Source organism: Ictalurus punctatus, chromosome 11 (assembly GCF_001660625.3).
Source record: "Ictalurus punctatus breed USDA103 chromosome 11, Coco_2.0, whole genome shotgun sequence".
In the NCBI taxonomy this organism is placed as follows: domain Eukaryota; kingdom Metazoa; phylum Chordata; class Actinopteri; order Siluriformes; family Ictaluridae; genus Ictalurus; species Ictalurus punctatus.
In genome coordinates, this window is record NC_030426.2 from 9,596,950 (window position 1) to 9,615,263 (window position 18,314).

At 40.3% G+C, this 18,314-nt stretch overlaps 1 protein-coding gene across 4 annotated transcripts in view; it reads right to left on the minus strand.

The window, feature by feature from the left end:
- The window catches only part of rap1gapb (RAP1 GTPase activating protein b), a 79,900-nt gene that overhangs the window by 22,080 nt on the left and 39,506 nt on the right, over positions 1 to 18,314 (minus strand). For 2 of the 4 annotated variants that reach the window (XM_017479666.3, XM_017479664.3), the window contains exons 1-2: positions 10,439 to 11,072; positions 2,820 to 2,916 (exon numbers count right to left, since the gene is read on the minus strand). In XM_017479666.3, coding sequence (XP_017335155.1) covers positions 2,820 to 2,916; positions 10,439 to 10,521 — 180 coding nt within the window. In that variant the 5' untranslated portion in view covers positions 10,522 to 11,072. Of the gene's footprint in view, positions 1 to 2,819; positions 2,917 to 10,438; positions 11,073 to 18,314 lie in introns of those variants that run through there. The other 2 variants (XM_053683788.1, XM_017479665.3) reach the window with 1 other exon arrangement.

The following is an 18,314-nucleotide window of genomic DNA, read 5'->3' on the forward strand; positions in this document are numbered from 1 at the left end:
ACATGAATGAATGTTTCTGAACACTATAACTACTTTGAACAAGAGATCTAGGTTGTAATAACGTGTACTAATTTACATGTAAAACATGTTGCATTCTATTCATCTTGCATTTTAAAAACATTCGCATAAGCATTATGTAAATCGGGACGAAGGGCGCATTTCATTAGCCATGACATTGTTAAATCAATCAGTGGGACACCCGCGCTTGCTTCTTTTTACATTCATGTCTGTGTCAGCTGAGCTGCTATGCGATCAACGGGATTTGCTGCTCCGGTGTTCTGGCAATCTGTCCTACCTCTCAGAATGTGCTACCCACACGCACTGAACCACTGTTCTAAACTAAAGAGGACTAAAGAGGAGAGGGACCATCTGGCTTTTTATCAGTGCTCAGTTCAAAAGCCTGCATCTCTGATGGTATGGGTGTGCGTTAGTTCCTATGGAATGGGCAGCTTGCACATCTGGAAACTCACCATCAATGCTGAAAGGTATATACAGGTTTTAGAGCAACATATGCTTCCATCCAGATTCCATCCCATCTTTACTTCTGAGAGACTTTGCCTCTCTAAGATACTCTTTTAATACCCAATCATGTTACTGACCTCTTGCCAATGAACCTAATTTGTTGCAAAATGTTCCTCCAGCTGTTTCTTTTTAATAACACTTACTTATCCAGCCTTTTGGTGCCCTGTCTCAACTTTTTTGAAACGTATTGCGGCCATCAAATTCCAAATTACCTTATTTTTTCCTTAAAATGGTACATTTCCCCAGTTTAAACATTTGATGTGTTTTCTATGTTCTATTGTGAATAACGTATGACAGTAAAATCTCTAGTGCTGAATTAACACCCAGAGTGTTCATTTGAGTCCAGTGGACTTATATAAACACTGTAGGGTGTAAATTCAACACTCTGGGTGTTAAATCAACACTGGCGATTTTGCTGTGTGGGTTTATGAGATTTGCAAATCATTGCATTCTGTTTTTAATTGTCATATTTTTACATTTTACACAGCGTCCCAACTTGTTTGGAATTGGGGTTGTAAAAATGGTCAGGCATCCGGTATTGTTGTAAGATGAACTGACCCGAAAGGCAGATTTTTGCTAACAGAGATTCACACTCAGAGTCTCTGGGTAAACTGAGGATACAGAAAAGGGCAAGAAGAAAAAAAAAAAAAGCACAGCAATAAACATGACAAAAAATGAGACAGAGATACCAAGCATTTCGCAAAAGAAAATCGCATACTAAATTTGGTGTGACAGCTTCTGCGTTACTTTGATTTAGAATTGAATATTGATTTAGACAAAATTTCAGACCAAGCAAACGGTCAACTGTAGATTGTGAGTCTAAAAGGAATAATTAGCATAGAAATTGCATAAATCGTATATAATGTGACATTTTCCATGCAATTTCATGCTTCAGCCACCCTACTAATTAAGCATCAATTCCACTTCTATCATCATCGTGAACACCACTTTGCTACAGAGTGCTATAGAATACTGAGCTTTTCCTCACTGAAAAAACTGCTTCACAAAAAAAGCACCTTAGAACTGCGGGCTTCTTTATTCGAAGTAGCAGATAGACTTCATGATAATTCTGTGACAGCCTAAAATGTTCCCTTCACGTCCACGTTAATGGCTCTACAGGATGTGGAGGCACTGATGGAGGGATAAAGGAGTTTTAGAGAGTTAATGGAGATGAGAATATCTCACGGGCGGGAACAAAGGCCCTGTCTGAAGCTGAAAACTCACAATCTTACTTAACATCACATTTATAGGCTTAGAAAACAAAAAGGTCTCTTTAAAGAGTGGCAAGAATGAAAGGTTCAATAGTACTGGGTAAATATCAGACATTCAATTTCTAACAGGAAAGGGTTAAAAAGAAAAAAGGTGTATAAAACTGGTCTATAAGACCATTGCATACGGGCAATCTAACCGATGACCAAAACAAACATGCTATTCTCTAACAACCTGCAGAAATCTGAACAGTTCTGCTTTTTTTTATGTACTGAAGACGGTCCTATATAAACTTACTACTTAAACTTAACCTTAACTGTGCATTTAAAAAAACAGGATCAAGGTTACGTAATGGCTATTGTGGCTGCGACAGAGGACAAAAAGTTTTATTTCAAAAAAATTATTTAAAAAATGTTTAATTTTTTGAAACGGTGTTTTTAACAAGTCTGTCCGTATCATGCAATGGATGTTTTAATGTGGTTATGGAATTAATTATAATTTCATCTGCACCAGAATTTAGTGGCATTTCTTTTCTGCTAGCATCCATCCATCCATCCATCCATCTTCCATACCGCTCACCCTTTTTTCTGCTAACATTTTTAGATTAAATGTCAACTGGAAACTTTCCATATGTGATCCATATTCAATCTTTCTTTTACTGTGAAATTCATATGACAAACACAACCGCACAAAAATATTCTTTTTTTTTCTTTATTTGTTTTTTTACCTTTCATTTAATTAATAAAACATGCCCCCACTCTAGTTGAACCTAAATGTGACTTCACTGCAGAAATTACAACAGCTTGCCAAGGACAGTACATGCCTCTAAGGTGACACTCTCCCTTTAGAAGGAAAACTGGGACGGAGTGAAGAAATAAAAAGATTTTTGCAGCAGAGATAAATAGAATTAAGGAAGAATGAAGCAGACTTGGCGAAAGTGAAATCTGAGTGAAATCAAAAAGAGAAAGTCTGTAGTCAGTGTGATGAAACAATCTCTGTACAAATGAACCAAGTGAACATCCTGAAATTGTAACACCGTGGGGAAAGAGAGAAGTGAGTGAAGGAAAGAATAAGACAGTGTCTCTTACCTTTAGAAGTGCAGAAAGAGGGGACAGGAGTAATGAGTGGGTCAAGTGAGTAGACTCTAATGCGTTAGATGTTTGAGACACTCTGCCATCGCTTTTCCTGTGGAAAGAGAAAACACACACCTCTTCAACACAAAAGCCACAATTTATAGTAACACTGGTCAGAATTAGATACAGACCCGTGTAAGATAATATATAAAATAATACGCATGTGAATGCAATCTTCAGGCTTGCATAGAGAGCTAGAATAAGCAGCTGGATGGGAAAATAAGCCCTCTGTTTTGTTTTTCTCACTTTCCCTGTCAGAAAGGTCTATTATTAGCTGAAGCCTGAATCCAGTGGCTCAAACCAAATGCATTATTTCACACAGCACTATAAACTAGTAACTAGCACTGCGATTTGTTTCACACTATGTACTACAGTAGCACAGAAGTTAGCAGTGATCTAGAAATCACTTCAAGTGATCAAGTGTCCCGTCACTTGCAAGTCCACATAATGTGATTCACTACAGCTGGCAAATACGAGTAAATTTCACAAGCCTGTAAAACTGTTTGCAATACACGCAACCAAATAACTGAGAATAAACATACAAGGCAGTGAGGCATAAATATTTGGTGTGTCACATGAATTTGCATGTGACAAATGATTTTGATGATGACTGAATGATTTTTTGAACATGAACCCAGGTCACATTAAACAAATTTAGGCTGCAAGTAAATTGCTGTGTTCAAGTTCAAGTTCAAGTGGCTTTATTGTCATTTCAACCACATACAGCTGGTACAGTACACAGTGGAACGAAACCAGGACCATGGTGCTACATAAAACACACACTAATCACATGAGACAACACAGAACTAAATAAGATCTACACATTTTTACATAAAGTGCACTTGCAAACGTGTGCGAACAACACAAGACAGTACAGTATCTACCAAAACAGGACAATATGCACAGTAAGAGACAGTGTAGCACCGAACAGTACACAGTTTTGGACGTGTCCGATATAACAGGTAGTGCAAAAGATAGGTGCCAAAGAGTAACAATATTATTTAAAAATGGTATAAATATAAACATAACATGCTATGACTTAGTATTCAGCAGATTAGCTTATACCATATATAGACATAGCAGTTATTGCGGCAGCAGCCAGGTAAAGTGTATAAGAGTGACAAGAAACTGAATATAATATTTTTATAAATACATTAGCAGCAAAAATGCAATAGAGTCAATGCAGAAATGTGCAAATATTGCAGTACTAGTGGGATGGTGTTCAGTTCAGAGTGTGTGTGTGTGTGTGTGTGTGTGTCAGTCCAGTCTCTGAGCATTGAGGACTTTGATGGCTTGGGGGAAGAAGCTATTACACAGTCTGGCCGTGAGGGCCTGAATGCCTCGGTACCTTTTTCCGAACGTCAGGAAGAGTAGTGAAGAGCGTGTGTGAGGGGTGTGTGGGGTCACCAACAATGCTGGTGGCTTTGCTGATGCAGCGTGTGGTGGAAATGTCTATGACGGTGGTAAGAGGGACCCCAATGAATATCTTCTCAGCTGTCCTCACTATCCTCTGCAAGGTCTTGCGATCCAATAAGGTGCAATTTCCGAACCAGGCAGTGATGCAGCTGTTTCAGAATGCTCTCAATAGTTCCTCTGTAGAATGTGGTGAGGATGAGGGGTGTGAGATGGGCTTTTTTCAGCCTTCATTTCCAACCCAAGGAATTTGATGCTCTTGACGATTTCCACGGCGGAGCCGTCGATGTTCAGCGGATGGTCGCTCCGTGCTCTCCTGAAGTCAACAACCATCTCTTTCATTTTGCCCACATTCAGAGACAGGTTGTTGGTTCTGCACCAGTCTGTTAGTCCCTGCACCTCCTCTCTGTATGCTGACTCATCGTTCTTGCTGATGAGACCCACCACGACCACCACGACCGACTGTGCAGCAATGCACAGCTCGAATCACGTCATCAAGTTCGCCGTTCTCATCGGACTTGATGACGTGATTCGAGCTGTGCATTGCTGCGCAATCATGTGTCAGCAGAGTGAACAACAGTGGACTGAGCACACAGCCTTGAGAGGCCCCTGTGCTCCGTGTGGTGGTGTTGGAGATGCTGTTCCTGATCTGGACTGACCAAGGTCTCCCAGTCATGAAGTCCAGGATCCAGTTGCAGAGGGAGGTGCTCAGGCCCGGTAGGTTCAGCTTTCCAATCGGGTGCTGATGAATGATTGTGCTGAATGCTGAACTGAAGTCTATGAACAGCATTCAAATGTAGGTCTCCTTTTTGTCCAGGTGGGTGAGGGCCAGATATAGGATGGTGGCAATGGCATCATCTGTTGAGCGGTTGTGGTGATACGCAAACTGCAGTGGGTCCAGTGAGGGGGGGTGGCAGGGTTTTGATGTGCCTCATGACAAGCCTCTCGAAGCACTTCATGATGATGGATGTGAGTGCAACGATGCAGTAGTCATTGAGGCGGGACGGTAGTCATGTGAGTGTTAGGATTACCTCAGAGCTCGAAGGAGGGAAGCAGACTGGGTGATCTGATGCATCCTGATCAGATTCAGTGGTGGAGGAACCTGCACTTTTCTAGACTGATGTACCAAGCCTCCTGACTATGTGTACATGGTAATGACAATCCATGGGGCCTCCATTGATCAGACATGTTTGAGCAGCACCCACAGATGCCTGATCGGATTGAGATCTGGAAAATATGAGGCCAAGTCAACACCTTTAACTCTTTGTCATGTTCCTCAAACTATTCCTGAACAATTTTTGCAGTGTGGCAGGGCGCATTAATTTGCTGAAAGAGGCCACTGCCATTAGGGAATGTCGTTGCCATGAAGGGGTGTACTTGGTCTGCAACAATGTTTAGGTAAGTGGTACATGTCAAAGTAACATCCACATGAATGCCAGGACCCAATGTTTCCCAGCAGAACATTATCCAGAGCAACACACTTCCTCCACCTTCTCGCCTTCTTCCCATAGTGCATCCTCCATCTGTTCCCCAGGTAAGTGACGCGCACGCGCCCAACCATACACATGATGTAAAAGAAATTCATTCACAAAATTGATCAAATGTGATTCATCAGACCATATGCAGCACACTGTGGTGCACTGTGTTCTGACACCTTTCTATTAAAGACAACATTAACTTTTTCAGCAATTTGTGCTACAGTAGCTCTTCTATGGGATTCAACCAGACGGGCTAGCCGTCTGGTCGAATCAATGACCGCCCACGTGCATCAATGAGCATTGACTCCATGACACTGTTACCAGTTCTCCTTCCTTGGACCACTTTTTGTAGGTACTGATCACTGCATACCGGGAACACCCCACAAGACCTGCCGTTTTGGAGATGCTCTGACCCAGTCATCTAGCCATCGCAATTTGGCCCTTGTCAAAGTGCTCAGATCCTTACATTTGCCCATTTTTCTTGCTTCCAACTCATCAACTTCGAGAACTGACTGTTCACCAAAAATTGTATTTGGGCAATCCTTGGCTCTTTGAAATTCATATATCTCATAGCCATGCTCATTAATTAAATCACATTGGACATTGAAAGCGATGAGCCTTCCACTGCTTAAGGGGGCAAAATAGTCCCAAAAAAGAGTGGTAACTTTACACTTGTTTGTAAATGGTTTAAATATAGAAGAGGTTTTGCTCAAACTGCAAAAAGCAACTGAAACAGCAGGTAGCAGCATGACTGTCCTCTTTCTCCATTTACAACAAAAGCATCTGGTTCAATATGAAAAATTACGGGGGGTATGGGAGGGGGGTAACCTGTTTTCCAATTACAATTAGTGTCTGAAATCCCTTTAAAATTTAAAACTTTCTCACCTTTAAACTTACTGAAAGGTGTGTTTTGTGTGCCAGCCTTCTGAGTTCTCTTGATTAGTCACTAGTTTTGAGTGAAAGGAGTTTTTGATTGACAACAATCATAGTTTTAAGAGAGACTGGGCATGTCAGTGTGTTGTGCATGAAATTGCTAAAGATTTTACAGTTCGGCTCGGAAACCTGATGGACAGGGGTGTTTTGCCTCCGATGTGCCATCTAATAAATGGCACTTTTAAATCTTCTGCATGTACATAGGATATGCAGCGAGAGTGTCAACAATGCCGCTCGCACTACCGGTGTTTCTGCACATGCAAGAGTAATCATGCAGCAAATAGATTCCTCTCCTTCACTTCACACCACCCCGGCGTGACTCCCCCCCCCCCCCCCCCCCCCCCCCTATTTTCTGATAGGAAAATAACTATCAGACAAGAAAAAGAATCTGAGGCTATCATGGGCACAGGCAAACAGAAAATTGACAGTTGGAGATTATGAAAACAACATAACCTGGTCTTTTTCCAGTTTTCAACTGTCCAGTTTCTGTGAGTCTGTGTCCATGATAGAATGATGGCTGACAGGAGTGGAACCTGATATTACACCTGATGGTCTTTCTCTGTTGTAGCCCATCCACCTCAAGATTTGATGTGTTGTGCATTCTGTGATGCTTTTCTGCTCACCACGGTTGTAAAGAGAGATTATTGGAGTACTATAGACTTCCTGTCAGCTGAGACCAGTCTGGTCATTCTCCTCTGATCTCTCTCATCAACAAGGTGTTTCATCCTCAAAGGATGTTTTTTTTTTTTTTTTTCACACCATTCTGTGTAAACTCTAGAGGCTACTGTGGGGTGAAAATCCCAGGAGATCAGCAGTTTCTGAAATACTCAAACCAGCCCATCTGGCACCAACAACCATACCACAGTTAAAGTCACAGAAATCATCACCATTAGCTGATATGATGTGAACATTAACTGAAGCTCTTGACCTTTATCTGCATGATTTTATGCATTGTGCTATGGCCAAGTGATTGGCAAATTAGATTCAATTAAATTTTATTTGTGTAGCGATTTTTACAATGGACATTGTCTCAAAGCAGCTTTACAGTAAGATATAAACACAGGATACAGATTTTAAGTGTGTGAATTTTTCCCTATTGGGCAAGCCGGTGGCGACGGGAAAAACTCCCTAAGATGACATGAGGAAGAAGCCTTGAGAGCAGTCATACTCAGACGGGAACCCGTCCTCATCCGGGTAACACCGGATAGTCCATCCATCCATCCATCTTCAACCGCTTACTCCTTTTCAGGGTCGCGGGGGAACCTGGAGCCTATCCCAGGGAGCACACCGGATGGTGTGAAAGTAAAATAAAGTTCATTACGGTTTTAACATGAAGTCTTTGTTGAACTAGTCCACTGTTCACCAAAGGAGACCTGAGTACAAAACTGTATGGGGTAACCACAGTCCCAAGGCCATAGATAACTGCATATATGAGCAGGTGAACAGGATTTCCTATTAAACTGACCGATGTATATGCCACTGACATAATAAAATGTTCAAATGTCACAGCAGTCCTATATGATCCAAAAGTCCAACATCAAAATTCATAATCTTCATTTGAACCCCTGGGCTACTAAAAAAATAACTTGAGGAACTACATACGGCCTTTAAGAAGCTGAATGATTTGCCCCGAAAAACAACTTGAGCACCCGTGTAAGCTGACCCTGAATCCCCCACATAAATATTGATCTTTTAAACTTAAAAGTTGCAAACACTGAATATGACTGCTGTACACAGCTGAGGAAGATACACAAAGTACTGGTGTATGTCTGAATACGGGTGGAACAAGAGGATGAAAGGTGCAGAAGAGAAGGCGTGTATGGGTGTATATGAGTGTGTGTGTGTGTGTGTGTATGTGTGTGTGTGTGTGCTGTTTGAATTTTCACTTTATTTTAGCCAAAATTCCATCAGGTATTTTTGTGCTTTGCATCCCAATTCAGTTCAGAAGCGAAATTACTAAAAATACTGGAAACAGCACATTAATGTCCATGTCTTTTCTCAGTTAGTTCAGCCTGGATACTGTTTTACAGTCAGTACTGTCAACATATAAAGTCCTTATATTGAGTCCTTCACAAAATACAGTCTATGCAAAGCAGTGCTATTCTGAGGACTTCTGTTAGCTGCAACTGCTCATAGAAATGATTGTAATTGCGCTTTGAATGACTTAGCAATGAGATATGCGAGACATGAGCGTGCGTACCTGAGCAGTGTGTGGGTGGGTGTCATGATAAAATCACTGCACCATTTGCTACACTACTTTCCAGAGAGAGAGAGAGAGAGAGAAATAAAGAGGAAAGCATAGATTTTTCCCCAGGTTTTTGTGCTTCTGATTGCAACATACTGCAGATATGCGCACATGTGGATGAACCCTTTAAACTCCCACGCTAACACTCTCTCTCTCATAACTACATACTGTACCTTTTCTTATGCCTTTCACTGTACTCCAGTTATTGAATAAAGTGCTTAATAATAACAACTAGACAATAACTGAGGCTTAATATGCAGCCACACAAAAGTTCTTGTAAACCACAGAGAGTAACATATAAGAAATTAAATATTTTTCAAAGACCCTGCGATGGACTGGCACCCTGTCCAGGGTGTACCCCACCTTGTGCCCGATGCTCCCTGGGATAGGCTCCAGGTTCCCCGTGACCCTGAAGGAAGGATAAGCGTATAGAAGATGGATGTACGGGTGGATATTTTTCAAAGACAGTGTAGCATACAGTCACTTATCATGTCTTGTTCATTAACTACTTCAATAGTGCTGACTGACTAACTATTTACACCACTGCTAAATACTAACATCTGCCCACATTAGAGCGAGCGAGAGAGAGAACGAGAGTGAGACAGAGAGAGAGGATACTTACTCCATAGCCGAGAGCACAAATCAGTGCTGAGCAATCTGTTCAGCACACAACTAAAGGACAGACGGGAGATAGAACTACTACTTCTCTCTCTCTCTCTTTCTGAACTGTCTCACCACCAAAGCATAGTATTAGTATTAGTCTTGCCTAAGTGTGCACTACTAAGAACAGCACTGAGTGTATGTGAGTGTGTAATTCAAGCCACAATCCTTTTAAAAATCTGACTACAGTCTGACTACTTCTCAGTCCTCTAATGTATCCTCTATCCTCTAATCTACTTTAACGGGCCTGTATTGTGTAGAGTTTTCCCGGCTCCAAAACGCGTCAGGAAATCCAGCATCCCAGAACACACATCCCAGATCCTACAAACAGTTAAACAGAGCCTCCAGGATTTTGCGATCGCAGAAATGAATGCAAAATCAAGCAAACTCTGCGATATTCGGAGGAGCTTGCAATTTTTCTAAATTACCGCAGACGTTCTGCAGGTTTGGGCCAAGACGCGTCATGTGACATCATCACGACACGCATTCGGTCAAATCCCTCTTCGATAACATCATAACAAAATATACATTTTACATTTACATGTCAACATTTCAAGTTCCAAACGCTTCCATTTGTCACAGGATCGGATTTTTTTCTCTGATATCCAGTCCATCGTTTTTGCTGGTTTCTGCCAGACACCGGTCCTGAACTCTAACTATAAGTTTTTCTTAATGCATGAGTGCAATCTTAATTCCGTTAACCACAACTGAACATCTACATAAAGACATCTATAATCGTCCACAGCGGAAACGCCACCGAGAACAGTCTTATACACTACACTGACACACTGCCAGACCTCACTGCGAGGACGTGCTAATTTGATTCCTTCTTTCTTCTTTCTTACCACAGATTGACTTTAAGCAGAACCACGCGTAGCATGCTGAACCTCTTGTTAATCGTGTTCTTTCTCCTGGACCCCAACATCATCCAGACTTGACACAGGTCCGAGACAGAAAACCAGGATGCACTTCTTTACAGAAACTCAGTTTTAAATTCGAGTTCTCTGTCTGCACTTCAGTGAGAGAGACTCCAGTGACTGGGACCTGATTTCTGGGTTTATTGTGTGTGTGTTGGCTCATTCAGTCAGATGAGAGTGACAAAGCAGCCAAACCTGTTTGTAAGCTTTCTTTCTAAGCTTCAGGCAGGTGGGTCTGGAGCCGGTGTCAGGTGGACAAACACTACCCTACCCTGAAGGCTAAAGTAACTGACAAAAGAGACAGTAGACAGAATACAGCAGGACAGAGCTGCCAACCATGCTAACACGATAATCCTAGCAGGCAGAGAAAAACAATTACCACAAAAACCTGTGGACGGGATGGCTCCATGATAGCCTAAATGATGAAACATGCATTGTTCAAACTAATATTTAACTGCAAGCTGAAGAAGCGCTTGGATTTGAAGCAACCAGCTGAGTGTATAAGCTCGCTGCAGTGCAGTCAGTGTCAGATATACAGTATATCATACAGTAAATATAGTTATTGTTGATTAACTGAGTTTTTTTTTGTCAATCTGACCATCAGTATACAAAAAAAAACATCCGTTATCCTTTATTTATTAAAGGAAAAGACTGACCAAACCTGACAGGAAACGTGCCCAAGTCAATTATTTTGTTTGTCCAAATAGGAACAAATATATTACGTAATAATATCGAGGTGCACGGCTTAACTCTATGATTAAGTGAGTGTCTAAGCCAGGGGTGTCCAGTCTTATCCGGAAAGGGCCGGTGTGTGAGCAGGTTTTCATTCCAACCGAGCAGAAGCCACACCTGAGTCTATTGAAAGCCAAGATCAGCTGATTAAACAGGTGGAATCAGGTGTGGCTCCTGCTTGAATGGAATGAAAACCTGCACCAACACCGGCCCTTTCCGGATAAGATTGGACACCCCTGGTCTAAGCCAATGCCATACACCTGCTGTTTTTCCTGCTGATGATTCAAAATTAGCCAGTCCTGATGGCAGGTGATTTTGGAAAGACCACAGTGTTAACCTTTTTTTCTAACACTTTTTTGTTTACCATATGTGCAAGCAACAAAACAAACAAACAAACAAACAAAACAGCGAGGCAGAAGCCCTTTATTACTGCTTCTTTATAATAAGCAGCTCACCGTCCCAACTTATAGTTTTCTGTTGGCTCACAAGACCAAGGCTCGTGCATTCACAGGTCAAAGCGCCACAGAGTGAAAATTATCACAAAGATAAGCAAAATCTTGTCTTTCAATTTATTTGCATTTAGCTGGGAAAGCAGTAAAGTGTCGTTTCTGGTGTCTACCGTCTTGCTGTAGCTGGCCAAAACTCAAACAATGCTATGGCTGAATCTTAGATGTTGGCACCACTGGTAAGATCGTTAACAAGTTCTTAAAACGAGGACAAAATATATTGCGTTACGTCATTAGCACAAATATTAGCACTGCCCCTCTTCTGCGAAATGCAACATCTATACATTTTGCTATGCTAGCAAAATTAGCATATCCTGCCACATGGATAATTGCTACAGCTTAATTGTACTATTTTATACAGATAGAGAAACCAGATTGAAGATATTTCTTTTCTGTTGAAGAGCAGTTACTGACTTATACTATAATGTAGTCAAAGTATGTAACCCAGGCCTCATTTCCCATAGCCAGCTGATTTATGAAACATGTTTTAACATTAGGTCTAATAAGGCAGAAACAGAAACAGATGCCAGTCCAGTAATAAGACTCAAATGCTCTCATTAACCTTAGCTTTCATATATAACGTGTGGGCGCTAGAGCATGAAAGGAGACATGCTGAATGATTACACTCATAATCAAAAGTCCTACTAATGAAGGGTAGTTTGCTTTTTATAATTACTCCAATATCCAAGACTGGTTTCCTTATCTTTATTGTTGATCACAGACACACGCACGCACACACGCGCACACACACGCGCACACACGCACACAGCTCCAGTGTCTGCCTCTTTCCACTCCTTCAGCAGCAATCGAACAAGTTAATGATGCATTAACTCCACTTGAGAAGAGTGAAGGGAGGATTATACTAAACGCTTCATTACTTTACAATTGGGTCTATTTATTCACTTTGTTGTGCTTAACATTGTCTCGTTGTCTTTGTAGAACTACTGTCAGGGCTGTGCTGTTATAGCAAATACATTTCTCACCTTCAAATATGAGAATGTGTGCACTATGTGCTGTAGTGTCTCTACACTGATAAAGTGCTCTGACTGATAAAGTCTTCCTGTCGTAAAAATGTAGTGGTAGCTTTTTATTGTTTTTAGTAAAATAGCCTACACTGAAAAATGTGTGGTTCGTTTTACGTATTTTCTGTACCGCTTATCCTACACTGGGTCATGGGGGGCCTGGAGCCTATCCCAGGGGATTTGGGGCACAAGGGGACACTTTCGGCCCAATCTGGACATTTTCACTTAGGGGTGTACTCACTTTTATTGCCAGCGGTTTAGACATTAATGGCTGTGTGTTGAGTTATTTTGGGGGGACAGCAAATCTGCACTGTTACACAGGCTGTACACTCACTACTTTACATTGTAGCAAAGTGTCATTTCTTCAGTGTTGTCACATGAAAAGATATAATCAAATGTTTACAAAAATGTGAGGGGTGTACTCACTTTTGTGAGATATTGTACATATATATATATATATATATATATGGTCAGACATCGGTAACGCATGCCATGTACATCTTACATCATTACAGTAAAAAAAAATAACAAACTATTTTTACAAGTTGGTTGTAGCTGCAATCGCTAGTATTAGCTTTAAGGCAGGTATTTTTTTTTTACTTTTTTATTAGCTGTTAACGAGGTCAGGAATGCTGTGAAAATGAGGTTGGGACTGTAAACAAACATAACGAGTTATTAGCTGTAACTAAGTTCATTATGAAATTGAAATAAAATTATATAAATAATATAAATGATATAATTAAATAAGCAGCAGAGATACTTATTCAGTGCTTGTATAGTAAAGCAGCCTTGATAAACAACACGCTGTGACTATGTTTACATGCACATCAAATTCTGTTTGACGTCTATATTTGGGTTGCAGCCGCATTTTGAATACGAATAATGGCATGGTATTACTCCTGTATACATGGTTGATGTAAGTATGCCAGAGTTGTCATTCCTAAATACCTAACCTACACCTAAGCATCTGTCATCACCCACATTTCCTTGAGGACTGAGTATGCACATATATCTCCTTTCAGTGGATTTTCTGAATAAGGTGTTCAGATGCAACAAATTTCCGATTAAAATCGGCACATTCCGGGGTGGGAATCAGAATCAGAATCAGAATATTGTCTTAATCGGATTGCGGCGTTTACATAATTCAATACTAATTCGAATATTGCCAAATTCCGAATTAATACCTCAACGTTAATACGTTAATCGCGTCAAGGGCACGTTATTAAGGTTCACATAGAATGTGAGAACAGATGAAAAGGAAACGCATATTACGAAATACAACATAATTTATTCTTGTCGATCTTAACGCTGCAGACATCATGCCTTCCGACAGACAAATCGTCCGACTTGATAGCCATCACGATAGATAGAACCTATTGTTGATTCCTGCTGCTAGCATCGATCATCCCAAGTCCAGTCATATTCAACTATGAAGATAAATTCTCCCTGTGCCTACAGTATTCCTGAGTATGTACAACAATATATCCAATAATAATAAATATAGTAGCATCTATGCAACATAAAACACTGCCCTTTTCACAAAACTCTGGCTTCATAATTCATTGCCTCAATTCAAGCTTTTGTCCTCACAATGTTTCCACACTCTCATTATTAATTCCCCTATTCATTTACTTTTTCACAGATTATATATTCCATTGTTATATATATATATATATATATATATATATATATATATATATATATATATATATATATCTGTATTTTCATTTTCCTTATACTAATGAGGTGGCTGTCATCTTCGCTCCTTATTCCCACTGGCTGATTGATATCAGATCTGTAGATTGATTGTGCATGCCGGCTGTTTCCACTGACACAGAGGTTGATCCTTTAGTGGTCTGCAAGCCTACACTATGAAATTCATATCACGCTGCTGTTCTTCCATCAGCTATTTCTAACAGGACAAACAGCATATTTCAGATACACTGCTGTCATTTTTACGGTGTGATTTTAAGGCTTATGAATGAGGTGTTTCAAGCCCAAACCCCTGGCATGTACCACGCCAAAACAGTGCAGCGTCAACATCACTGAGGCTTTTTTTATATGGTATATGATCAAGTAAAGTTCATTAACCCAGTCAGATGTTGACTCCTGTGCTCAGTGGCAGTATCAGTCATAAAGTTTGAATTTTAACCAGTGTGTTGGTACACATCTGCTCCAGAACTTAAAATGTATATGTGTATAAATGCTTAAAATGTATATGTGCTATATGTTCTGGGGAAAAAAACTCATAAAATTTATTTGAATGAGTTTTTTCTTTTTAACATCTTGATGTCTGTTTCACTTTTATGCACACACACACACACACACACACACACACACACACACTGTCTCTGACTGCACATTGAACACAACGGCCTAAATGTCATGAAATCATGTGGAGGATCCTATCAGCGCTATCAGCTTCTCCATCAGCAAATCCTAATCAATCTTGTAATCAAAAGCTCTGCAGAACTGATGCTGTCTCTTCACCCCTGCGCTCCCGGAGTGGGCCCTCTCCTACTCTTCTTCTCTGGGCTTGGTTGCTGTGCCTGAATTTGAAAAACACTCCCACTACATTACCATATGGATGAAAAAATACAAAAAATAAATACAGGAAACAAAACAAAGAAAAGAATACAGAAAATAATAAATGAATCCATAAAAATACGAAAGACACAACAAATTAGAGGTCGACCGATTGATCGGATTAATGGGCGTAACCGATTGCTGGAACTATAGGTATCTGCAAAAATCTTCTCCCACTACTTATTTAGATAGACAAGTATAACTTGTTAATGTGCAGTTATGTAACAGACAAAGAAGAGTAATAGAGCTAATGTTAACAAATATCCCCAGGGATTTGTCCCAGACCCACTCAGTCGAGACAGCTAATCAGCTGGCCCACGGCCGAGGGAGCGTCGGTCTAGCTGAGGTCTGTGATTCAGAGGAAAGAGGAGGGAAATTATACCTTAAACAGAATGGCAGCCTGATGAGTAAGACTGATCTGAACGGGGTAATCATAAGAGCATTGTGTCTTCTACACAATACAAATCGTGACACTAGGACTTCAGGGAAAGTGTTAAAACGACATTACTTTTTCCTGGCAGTGTGTTGGAGTGACACACAGAGAGAAAGATAATGTCACAGTCCCGTTTTCCATCACACGGGCTCTGTTTTCAGTGTGATGGAAAACATTTGATGACATTAGGGGTGGAAACTGCTGTCTTAACAAAGCTTTTAATTTCAGCAACATTTCAGCGCTTCAGCTTAATGTGATTTGTATAGAGGTATTTTGAATATAATGCTCTAGCTGGCCAAGTTATTTAACCGATTAAACAAAAGTCCCCCTGAAGTGCCTTGGAACGTGCAGCGGTATTCAATGTTTTGACATAATTTCCACTGAAACAGGAAGTCAGGACGGGACATATCGAGATGCTGAAGTGCAGAATGATGTCATCGAAATTACTGATCCCTATTGGTGGTAGAGAGTCAATTTTGAATGTGTATATCTTCTAAATGTGAATTTTGTCATTGTTTTGGAGCGCACTAGCTTATAGATATCCTTAAAGCTAACGTATTCATACTAAAAGCAAAAAAACTTCCATTTTGATTTCATGGGGACTTTAAGTCAAAGGCAATAAAACACACACAAACACACTGACTTACAATCTCTGTGAGGACCTTCCACTGACATAACTGTAACACACATAATTACATGCAACTAAATCTAAACCTAACCTTAACCTCAGTAATGAAAAGGTATAGTTTGTGGCCACTTTAATAGGAACTCCTATACCCCTACTCATTCATGGAATTATCCAATCAACCAATCAGGTGTCAGCAGTACAATGCATAAAATCATGAATCATGCAGATACAGGTCAAGAGCTTCAGTTAATGTTCACAAATTCAGAATAGGGGAAAATGTTTTTATGTTCTTAGTGAGTTTGACTGTGGTATGATTGTTGGAGCCAAACGGGCTGGTTTGAGTATTTAAGAAAAAGGGATTTTCATGCAGAACAGCCTCTACACAGAATGGTGCGAAAAACAAAAGCCATCCAGTGAGCGATAGGTCTGAGATTGGAAACTCCTTGTTGATGAGAGAGATCAGAGCAGAATGGCCAGACTGGTTCAAGCTGACAGGAAGTCTACTTAACTAAGTAACTCAAACCATTCCGTACATCCGTGGTGAGCAGAAAAGCATCTCAGAATGCACGTCATACCTTGACTACTACAGCGGAAGACCACCTTGGGTTTCATGTCTGTCAGCCAAGAACAGGAATTTGAGGCTACAGTGGGAACTGTCTCACTGAAGCTGGACAGCTGAAGGTTAAAAAAATTTCGCCTGGTCACCTGGCACCAACAAGCCATGGTCAAAGTTATTGAGATTACATTTTCCCCATTCTGATGTTTGAACTTTAACTGAACTTTACCTTTATGCATAGAGCTGCTGCCACATGAATGGCCGATTGGATAATTGCATAAATGAGCAGGTGTTCCTAATAACGTGGTCGGTGAGTCTATGTATATAGTATAGCATAGTTTATAAACAGCATAGTCCCCCATGCCAAAATAAAATATTATAATGAGTGAAACTTTTAATGAGTCTGGGATATTCACTATGGCCATGGCCACGCCTCAAAGTTGACGCATTGAAAACGTTGGCATTTCGACTCTGCCAGGCCAAAATGTCTTAAATTTGGAATGCATGCCTTGTTGCTCATGCGGAACAAAAAGGTCTCAAGAACCAATAATGTCCACGTGATGGATTTTTCTCTACAGTGGTCATTTGTGGAAAACTACAAAAATGAACTTAAAATCTGCCATTGATCCAAATGCATTGACATGTTGTCTGCGGGATACACTTCTCTACCATGTCGATTTTGAAATGGTCCACAATCTTGAGGAGGAATCCGCCATTGCTGCTTGCAGCTATATTTTATTTATTTATTCATTTTCTTCAAACAAATCCAAACACTGAACATGTTTTAAGCTTAAAATAAGCTCTAAATATAAGTATTTTAAATCATGTTGCTTTTCTTTTGCCTTTATTTACATACGTGACCTTGAAGTAATCCAAAAATAATCAGACTACATTACTTTTATATTGGGATAATTGGATTACGTTACTGATTAAATTTTTTATGAAGTAATTTGTAACTGTAATGGAATACAATTTTAAAGTAACTCTGTGAGAAACAGACGGGAAGGGGCGAAATGAGTTGTGTCTTAGGTATTTACTCACATGTTGCCAGGCTTATCTGAGTTGATACACACAGAAATATCAATCCTACCATAATTCCATTTAACAGAGGCACTTCAATCATCTAACACGGTTTTACAATTAATCCAGAGGATTAATTCCACCTACATTAGCAATGTTTTCCTTACATCATCTGAAAAACTTCTGCTTCTGTTAAATCTGATCATGGAAGTATTCACTTTTCCAAATGCAAATAAAATGGGCGTTCTCAAGTTAAAGACATCATTTCAAATAAATTGCCTGTCTCCTTCTGAGGGGCACAACTGTATTACGCTTGCATCC